General features: G+C 46.8%; 1 protein-coding gene across 1 annotated transcript in view; it reads right to left on the bottom strand.

Moving 5' to 3' along the window:
- Nucleotides 1-10414, bottom strand: part of cux2b (cut-like homeobox 2b) — a gene marked incomplete at both ends in the record, with an annotated part of 86268 nt that extends 75854 nt beyond the window's left edge. The window contains one exon of the mRNA XM_079270834.1: nucleotides 10352-10414. Coding sequence (XP_079126960.1) covers nucleotides 10352-10414 — 63 coding nt within the window. The remainder of the gene's footprint in view (nucleotides 1-10351) is intronic.
- Between the last annotated feature and the right edge of the window lie 255 nt (nucleotides 10415-10669).

Consider the following 10669-nt stretch of genomic DNA (forward strand, 5'->3'; position numbering starts at 1 on the left):
ATGTGGCTCTAATGGCCGGTCCAGAGGAGCCCCAGTTCCCAGTGGACTGCAGGAAAGGGCTGCTAACGCCAGGCTGCAGGGGATGTGAGAGTGAATTCATCAGGGGCCGAGGTCGTGGCAGGTTAATGATGCCGCACGTCTAGACGAACGCCGGACTCACACCCCGCCCAAAAGGCAGTGGGGGATGGCGTTGGGATGCAATAATATTTTGTATCTTTGAAAGAGAACGAGCTCTGCCATATTAAATCTTGGGGTGCATTTATGAAAGAGCAGCATTGTTGACTTTGACCATGATCCACAATTGACCCCTTAAAAATAACACAATGAATATCTCCGATCCACCGATACGACCACAGCGTGTTATATTCCAGCAGTACATCTATTATTTTAGGAGGACGCGCAGGAAGTAACATTTATCACAAATGAATAAAATTGTTCCCAACATAGCTGAAACGTTGGAGAGATTAACAGATTGTCTACACAACCCGTCTGTGATTACTCACAACCCCTCATCATCACTGCACAAACAATCCCAACAACTGGAGAGGGCCCTCAACGCCAGCACAAAGTCACTCAGTAATCAGGGCATCTCCCCCATAGAGAAAGGGGATGAAGCCCAGGGTGCGACTCTCATGTGGGACTCGCTTTTGGTTGCCATGTGGTCTATCACCTTGGTGATTGTGCATCTGTAAACACAGCAGCGGGTACAGAGGCGTAAGGACAAGCATGAGGTGCAGCGCAGACGATGCAGTCAAGAAAAAAGCAGAATGCGTGATCTGTGTGGCATCTATCAGGAGGATTCCTTCTACTGACGGCTCTCAGACTAAAAGTAATCATTGTTGCACCAGAACACTCAGTCATCATTCACTGTGAGGACAAACGCATTATAAAGTCCAGGCAGAGAGGCAGAGGAAGGTATTTCCCATTATCATCCACTGGAGATTTATGCACTTGAAGGTTGAGTTCTTTGAGTGAGTGGGCTCGATACGTCTGATGAAGCGGAATGAGTTTAGCCTTCAATGGGTATCTGTGCCGGACTGCGCCGCCGCCGCCGCCACAACATCACGCTCTTCCCTTATCCGGGGATCTGATGCCAAGCACATTTACTGTTGAGGTCAACACCGCTGCCATGATTGAACCAAACCAAGGGCGTCCCGTGCAGGGCTACAGGAGGGACACAGACACACCCTCCGCCCATTTACACAAAAGTAATTTCCCCAGCTCCTCTCACTCAAGGTGACCAAGCGCATCACTCAGAGATCCACGCCGGAATGATCCTGGTGGCCTCATCGCAGCGGAGATTCTCCCACATGCAAAACAGGGTCAGCAGGAGAAAAAAAAGCTTGATTCAGAAATATTCAGACATCCAAGCGAGAATGTGTGCGGGCCAAGCGGAGAACCACATGCGTCACCGGTTATTCTTTGCTCTCACGTGCTCGCTTATCATAAAGAAACACTAAATATTGGTACTGCATTAATAGTCGATTGGATCGTTTCCACACAGCATCAAGCTGAGTTGGGACATTGTGACGATGAACATTCCCTCCTGCAGTCGAGTACTCAGGAGGACCCAGAAGCCTGTCCACTTCACAAGCACGTCCTCTGGTTTGTCGTAGAAGTTGACCCCCCCCCCCACCCCCCCAACACACACACACACACACACACACACAACCTCGACCAAATTTTTGTTCCTCAGGCGTACTCTTCCTCCTCTCGCATACAGCGGGAGCCTGGAGCAATGTTTAGCTAAACCTGCTGGCCTACGTAGGCAGAGCGACTCCCCAGGGGGCTGAACAATCAGACAATTTCAAGATCGTGAAGCATTAAACCAATCCCGGCAGGGTACACTAATTAAACAGCCGAGCCCGGCACAGCCAACCAATCCCCACAGAGCAATTAAATCCATCCCCTCTAAAACACTGTGGAACCTGTCTGGGGAAAACTGCCAAGGAGTGAGAGGGAGGAGAGGAAGAGGGAGAGAGGTGGGGAGGGGAAGGAAAAAATATCATAAAATTCTTCTGGAAAAAATAAAAACTATAGGGGGAATGCAGCAGGAGGCTAACAAGGGAAATTGAAAAAGGAGCGACTCAATTCAGTTCTTTGTTCTTTTCTCCCTTGTTTTGCATTACGATTCAAAATGTCAGCTTTTTCTCTCATTTGTTGAGTGAGTCTGTGACCACATTTCAATGCAAAAAATAAATAAATAGTGACCCTGTTGCGATCAAAAGTTGCATATTTAATTAAGATTACAAGGTCTGGAAAGCACTCGTGAGACTGAACGGAGAGGCAGAATCGCCTCAAGGCCTATATTACACACCGGCAGAGCCGCTAACACAGTTGCAAACCCAATCAATACCCCGATGCCCTCCACTACCAAAGCAAATGAACAGGTGACAATGGAGGCATGACATCACTGGGATTTTCAGGGAACAACAGCACCAGATGAAGAGAGGCAGGATTTTGGGATGACACTGTACCCCACACCAGCAATAACTAATTAGACCACACGTGTTAACATCTATAATTGCTGACATTAATAATGGATAATAAATGAAGAGGGCAATACTTATGTTTCTTTCTTTCTTTTTTTACAAAATCTCACGGTTAGGTCGGCAAAAATTCTCCAGTTCTGTTATTTCCCCGGATGTTGGTGGTGTTGAAGAGGAGAACGCCAAAGGGCGGTATGAGTCAAGCAGGAGCGACCGCGAACCAGAGGTGTGGACAGGGAGATAGACTTGCTCTTCTCTCCCCCCAACGACTGAGGTGGTGTATAAATCACGGAGCCCAGCTTCACGTCTCCACTTCCTGTTCCTCTCCATTAAAAATGATAAACTGTACCTCTTGAAGCCACTCGCTCGCTTTAGGGTCCCAGTCTGCACCTTCCCGGTGAAGAAGCGAGAGCGCGCGGCTCAGATTTATTCTATCGCCTCCCATTGTTGGGGATGAATAAGAGAGTAATTAACTGTGTGGGGGTAGCAGCTGCACAAAGACAAGAACGGCTTACACAACAAGCCTGATCCATCTGCTTTTGCTACAACACACCTTTTGTATTATTTTGATAAATAACAGCGCGTCTGCTTAGTAATAACAAACGCCGGTTTAATACTCAAAAGGCCAACAAGAGGCCGTCTTTCCCCGGGTCTCCTCCCTTCCCACTTAAATGAGGACAAATGGGCTTTACGAATGGGTGGCATGCACAGGACTAGTATTCCTCCAGTCTGGTAAACACACACTCAGCAGTGGCACATCATGAGAGAGGCTGAGATCCCCGAAGACAACCTGGAGAAGGTAAGTGAAGCATTGATCTCATGAGCGCTCTGGGCCTGCAGGAGCACCCTTCACACCACGCTACATGACAACCCGACATCAGAACACACACAGTACAGACGCTTGGCACTTGCACATTTGGAAGAAGAAGAAACAAAGGCGTCTTTTTCTGTTTTGGTCATGAGGGACGAAATGGACAACCGAGGAATGAAATAGAGCAAGTGGAAGTCTGCCAAATACAGCTGAGGCTTGCTCGGTAGAGAGGGAGAGACAGGGAGAGACAGTGAGAGACAGGGAGAGACAGGGAGAGACAGGGAGAGACAGGGAGGGACAGGGAGAGACAGGGAGAGACAGGGAGAGACAGGCAGTGGGAGCCCAGTGACATGAACAAGAAAGGACCGGTGCTCGATACGTCTGCTGTGGCGTCAGACACTCAAAACAAATAAAGCACGAGGCGCTGCTCAATGTGATCTTGCCTGGCATGGGACTGTCACACAGCTTTATACCCAAAAGCCATTACCTCCCCCCCTCCGGACGCCTCCGCCCGGCTCGCTGTGAGGGAGGAAGAGGCTGCCCCACCGCCATGCGGCCGTCCGCCAGCAGACTAATGTGTCCCTGAAGTTTTGTTAAAGCTGGTTATTTACTCCTGCAAAGCAATTGCTGCAGCCTCGGGGCAGCAGAAACGGAGAACGCGCTGCTATGAAGAATCTGGCGTCTCTCACTGTGAAGCACCGTCAACTACCCAAGGGGGCGTTCCTGCTGAAACATTGGGGGGGGGGCATTGCTTTTCTTGGCACACAGCGCTTCGTAAGAGACAGCAGCAAGCCTCCAAAAACGGAGATATTCGGGCAAAATGTGACATTAACTCTAATGCGCTCATTAGCCACAGCAATTAGTGATCAATACTGAGAGTTTGCATGTGCACAGTAGGGCTGGGTGATGATTCAATATGATACATCTTTGTCTTTCAGTGGAATCAGATCGTGATGAAATCATAAACCGAAATGTCGTGATACACAAACATAGCTGGAGATATCTGTTTATTTTCATAATTTCACTTGAAACTAATGATTTTTGCATTAAAGTTCTGAGTTAAATGAGGAAATACTTCACACAGGAGTAAAGGCTTTACCGTGTGGTTATTTCATATCGGCTATTTGTTGAATTACCAGAAAACAATGCTATATTGTGATGTGTATCATTATCGAGATATGTAATGTCGCCCAGCCCTGATCACCATAAGTGTAGCTGCTCTGATCCAGACGGAAGTTTAAAAGGTCACGTTAGCCGAATTACAAAAAACATTGAGTCACAGTGGTATCTAGTCAAGAAGGTTTTGAGTCTGTGAGTTTTTAAATAATAATAATAAAGAATAAAATTGCGCTTGAGGTGCTCACAGCGTTGCCAACATTTCATCGTAACATCTCTTTCCTCAACAATGTCCCTGTTTCTCGATACAAATCCAACAGGACATGCTGTCAGCAGTTTTTGTAGAGACGAATGCTTCGGTAGAAACTGGTTGAAATGAGAACCGTTCTGTGGATTCCAGCCCCGATCCACAACCTTCCTACGTATCACGGTCCTGCGTCTCCATCTCCTAGATTTCAGACATTTCAGTCACAGAGCCGCTCACAAAGGTTGTTTACGGGATGAAATGTTTGAAAGCTCAGCTGGCGGTAAGCAATCTTCTTAGCAACCTATCACATGGGGGGGGGGGGGGGGGGGGGCGAGGTTACAAACACAGGATGTCGCTGTTCATGTCCCATGTGAGACCAAAAGTAAATTAAAAGTGAATTTGCGCTTGTTACGTAGAATGTCCGCTGAGGCCAGTTATTTATTTAGCTAGCTACCTTGTTACGTCATTATTTCAACATAAACCATGTTTTTTCTGACCTTAACCAAGTAGTTTTGTTGCCTCAACCTTAACCATCACGAGACGTGTTTTTGGTTCGGAATCGTCGACCTTCAAGGCATCCTGCGCTTTGTTTACATAGCTTCTATCTTTGATTGTACAAGGTTCGTATGGAAGACCTCTCATGTTTTATTGGTGTTACTCTGGACCCAGCTAATGTCATATTTATGTTACATTTCACTAGAATTCTTCCCGTAACTCATCTTACGAGCCAATCGGGGACTGAAACGTCGGATTTAGCGAGATGCTGATGCAGAGATACGTAGCATGGCGCTGTCTTGAAAGACACGAGCCGCAGCTGTAGTTTCGTGAAAGCTGTGAACTATACGGAGAGGAAATTACATTCACCACCATCGCATCTGGGATCTCAGAGACGTACGTGTCAAATAGCTGGGGGAAAATAAAACCAAAGCTAATTGCATGGCTAAAGCAAAGTGAGAAAGAAATGTGTGTATTTTGCGTGAAGCAATCCTTTTAACACCAGAGCTTTCGGGACATTTCAAGTATACAATTGCTGATACAGGCAGTAACGTCATCACAGCCGGGCTTATCCAGCGCCAGCACATACAGCCGTGTGCAGACAGGAGCACAAGCAAGGCAAAATGATTGGATAGGTATGGAAATCTACTTGAAGGAAGGTCAAAGTGATTAAGCTGACATTAATGACGGGCCTCTTCCTGTGAGAATGCTCATCGGAGCTGTCTCTAAACCCATTTGTCATTCCAGCTTCCAAAGCTGAAGCATCTGCTTTGAAGTCTCTACCACTAATGCTACACAGAGAGGTTAAACAGCTTAATGCTGAAGTCTGTTCCACTCCTCTCGCTCTCTAATGTTCCCTGCGTTTTATGTACCGGGGTTATGGCTCCTGGATTTCACATCTCAATTTGCCCCAGATAGTCGCGTACAAAGCTGCTCTCTTTCTTCATTTGCTTTGTTGTCACTGTCAAAAAGGAAGCGAGGGGGCAACCCGAAGGATGCGGGACCGTGACAGACATGCCCCACCCATCCGCTTGCAGAAGTGGTAATCATGAAAGCGTGTTTTAAGGAATGTTTATACGTGAGGCATGCTCAAACCACTGCTGATGATGATGATGATGATGATGATGATGATGATGATGGGGCAGCTTTTTGCATTCAAACGCAGCACTTAATCTGCTGAAGATTTGAAAGACCTGACAACAAAAGTCTATCACAGCGTATGAATGGAATGATGCAGTCATTATGATAAATAATACAAGATCTGAGACACTTTGGACTCACTTATTCTCCACCACAATGAGATTATACCGATGCATGTGACATTAACAATATCAGCAAACAAATATATGAAAGCATGAATGAAATGGAGACAGAGACCGATTTTCACAGCCAATTTAAGATTGCTGGGTTGGTGCGTGTGTGTGTGTGTCCATGTGTGTGTGTGTGTGTGTGTGTGTGTGTGTGTGTGTGTGTGTGTGTGTGTGTGTCCATGTGTGTGTGTGTGTGAGCTACTGGCAAACAGCACACAGAGCAGGCTGGCAGCGGAGGCAGCCAGGCTCGCAGGCTGCAAAGCAATTTCACTGTTTGGCAATGCTGTTGTCTCTGTGTGCGGATTAGAGCTGACACCAGAGCAACTGAGTCATGCTAAATGTAGTACAATCACAAGCTTTTGTTCCTGATCTAAAACCCCACTGCCTCTTAGATTGATGGAAGAGAGAATGGAAACAAGGCTCTGAAAACGGTAACAAATAAGCGGAGCGTTATTTCGCCGTATGAGCGCAGCATTGCGACATATCGTTAAAAAACAACAACAGAGGGATAAAAGTAACTGGGAGTAAAAGGCTTCGGCGTGGAGCCAAAGTCTTCTAAAGTTAAATCAAATACACGTCTGTTTTTTGTCTGCTTTGATGATATCCTTTCTCTGAGCGCTTCGGGGACAATTAAAGGTGTAATACATTAATGCAACATTTCAGCTGAGAGGATACTGTATATTTTCTTCATGGTTTGATCACACATTCTCATCACCTGTGCAAAGTCTTCCTACCGGCCCAATGCTCTCTCTCTCTCTCTCTCTCCCTCTCCCTCTCCAGGTACTGTGTTGGCCCAGAGTTGTTTTTGGGCCTGGCAGGACCTGGCAGGACAGACCCTGACCCGTCCTTTTCATGCTCGCCCACGGAAATGCCATCTGGCTGGTGTGAATGATTACCACAGCAACGGCCGGGTGACCTGCAGCCAGCAGGAACCAAGGTCACTCCACCTCAGCGCTTCGCACTTTCCCTGCCCTCCTTTCATCAGCCTGCAGGTGAATTATTCATCCTGTACAACTCGGAGGCACGAAGCTACCGCACTAACACCGGGGAGAGAGAGAAAGAAAAATGCACACTCAGTTTACGGATATAATAACATCGGAATGAGAAATGAAATGTTCCAGCGTGAACTGCTCACATAAATAGCTCGTAGATGTCCTCGGATGTGTAGCGAGACTACCATATGGGGTTAGCTGGGGGAAACTGCTGTAATGACTTTACACTGCCAGGACCGGCTCCAACCATGACTGAATCAGAAATAAGTGAATTAATTGATTTCTGACATATGTTGCAGAGGATGTCACATTTAAGCTACGGGCATGCTCGCGAGCAGAGAGGCTTGTGAGAATATTTACCGGAGCTGCTGACGATAAGATAATGTGATCAGGTCCTGTGAAACGTGAAATGTTTCGGCGTGCGAGGAACATCATTTCCGTGGAGAATGAAACCGCACACTTTCAGCACATGCATGCGTTTGGCTCTTTGTCAACTGTCACATGATCGTTACCAACACCTGAACTTCACCTGGTGAACATAGCGGTTGAGAAGCATCATACAAAGGGCCGTTTTCCAGACATTAAAGATAAAGTCAATGCGTGCTATTCATAGATGCTATAATTCAAGCCAATATGTGCATTTTATCTTATTTAATCATGACGACTGAGACGATGTGGACTAACACATAAAATAACCTCTTTGCACAATTATCCATGTACTTAACAGTGTTTTCTTCCCAATATCACCTGGACTATGGGAATATAATCCAAAAAGCCTAAAACCAGGGATGGTGCAGATGTAAATTCATTCCATCCACCTTCCACCAGTTCCTCATTATTGACTTTGCCACCTTTATAAACTGCCAATAACCCATCTGCAGGCATACAGGCCTACTGCTCCACATCAAAGTTAATTTCCATGAGGGAACACAAGCATGAACTAATACTTTTCTGCCAGGTATCATTCTTTTTATATATATATAAATGGCTGTGTGCCTTATGATGATGGTCACAGACTGGAGGCTATACCCTTTTTATTATATACCACTACATCACTGCTCATGACACTAGGTAATGGCTCGGGCATCCTTAAGGGGCAGTTCAGATTTAGCTCCTAGGCAACTCAGTCATATTTAATGAAAAAACCTTGAATGTATACATCTATCATAAATGCTTGCACGGTCCTCTGGAGCCGGGGTGAATCAGCATGAGAGCCCGCAGAGAGAGAGAGAGAGAGAGAGAGAGAGAGAGAGAGAGAGGGCGAGAGAGAGAGAGAGAGAGAGAGAGAGAGAGAGAGAGAGAGAGAGAGAGAGAGAGAGAGGGCGAGAGAGAGAGAGAGAGAGAGAGAGAGAGAGAGAGAGAGAGAGAGAGAGAGGGCGAGAGAGAGAGAGAGAGGCGCTATACGTGAAGCCGCAGCAACAATAGCTCCCTTCTGCCCCTCTGGATCCGAGCCTGGATGAGAGAGAGAGAGAGAGAGAGGTCCAGCGACCGGGAGCTGGAACAACACTCGGGCCAAACACCAGACAACCGAGAGCCACCAGATCTGATTTCTCCTCCTCGGTAGGCTTTTTTTTTCAGAGGCACACGGTCTCCACCGCGCTCCTGTCAGTCCTCATGTTACAGAACATCAGTCAAACGGCACAGAGAACGCTGCCCTTGCGCAGGAGCCGAGGCTGATTTCCAAACATTAGCGGGGAATACAATTACACAGCCCCCCTGGCCGAGCAGCCCTATGCGGCTTCAGGAGAGAGGAGAGGAGGGGTGGTGGTGGTGGTGGTGGTGGTGGGAGGAAGAGGGGTGGTGGTGGTGGTGGTGGTGGTGGGAGGAAGAGGGGTGGTGGTGGTGGTGGTGGGAGGAAGAGGGGTGGTGGTGGTGGTGGGGGGGGGGGGGGAGTGGACACTGCAAACAGCGTTTAGCTTTCACATCCTAAAAATGCAACGTTTTGCTTGCAGAAATACTAAACGCATAAGCCGGTCAGCATTGTAGCTTATAAATGCAACTTTGAGCTCAGCGGGTTAAGCGATAGGCTACACGGAGCTGACATGCTCTTGAAATTGGACCGTGCAGGGAGCGTTACGGAGCTGTGACACAAACAAACCGCTCACCTGACACATTCTCCCCGCGAGTAATTACAAACATTTGTGCCGGCGACATAACGGTCCGGCGTCTTTAAAAAAAAAAAGCTCGTCTTTTTTCCCAACAACTAACCGGTTTTTTGTTGCACTGTCGCTGACAGATAACGTTTCCAAAATGTACAGTCCACAAAAAAAACGGAACATTTTTTTTTTTTTTTTTTTTTTGCATTAAATGTCTAATGTGCACAAAATAAACTTTCCCACAATCACAAATGAAACTTCCCCAAACATGCAAATTCTTCAAGACACACATAAAAATAAAAATATGTAAAATCACAAGAATAGTACTATTAGCCTACTGAAAGATGCAGCAGCAACGCAACGGCCGTCGACACAAACCGCATAAAACATTAAAGCTGGGTGAAAAAGTTACAGCCTATGTCCACGAACAGAGACTCAGGGGCGCATTAAAAGTTTCCGTGCACGTAAGTACGCCGGTGGTGCTTGTCGCGGACAATAAAGAGTAAAAAAAAAAGGCAGAAAAAAGCTAATGCATGTAAACATCAGTGCTGTCCGCGGTGCTGATCCCAGATCGGTGTGGCTAACAGAGGCTGTGCTGCTCCACGGTCGCTCCACCGCGGATCAATGATTGAACTGAACAAAGGCAGAAGAGAGATCAATTTCTAATAACTATCAATGCAAACACCGCCGGCTTTCGCCGCGCGCTCGCCCCAAAACGAGACAACACACCCCGGAGAACAGTCACGAGACATACCGCTGGAAAAATAAGCAGAGAAAGGTGAGAATAGCACTAACCTGAAGCCGCCGTAGATCAAATTTCTTCCAATATTGAAACATCGATCCTACATCGGCGGCCATCTTGGGGGATATTGAGGAGATTTTTTTTCAGCGGCTGCAATAAATATGTGGGCTGGATTCCCCACTCGTTAAACAACGTTTACGGTCACCGGTCCCACTTTTAGAAAAAAACAGCCCACTGACTTAACACGAGACTCCGCCGATATGTTTGACAAGTGTGCCAACATGTTTTTTGTGGAAGTAACAGTGAGGAGAGAAAAAAGAAAAGTAGAGGATTTCTTCTTTTTTTTTCTGCCCGGGTCTTTGAAAAGTAAA

The sequence above is a fragment of the Melanostigma gelatinosum genome, assembly GCF_949748355.1.
Source record: "Melanostigma gelatinosum genome assembly, chromosome: 6".
Taxonomy (NCBI): domain Eukaryota; kingdom Metazoa; phylum Chordata; class Actinopteri; order Perciformes; family Zoarcidae; genus Melanostigma; species Melanostigma gelatinosum.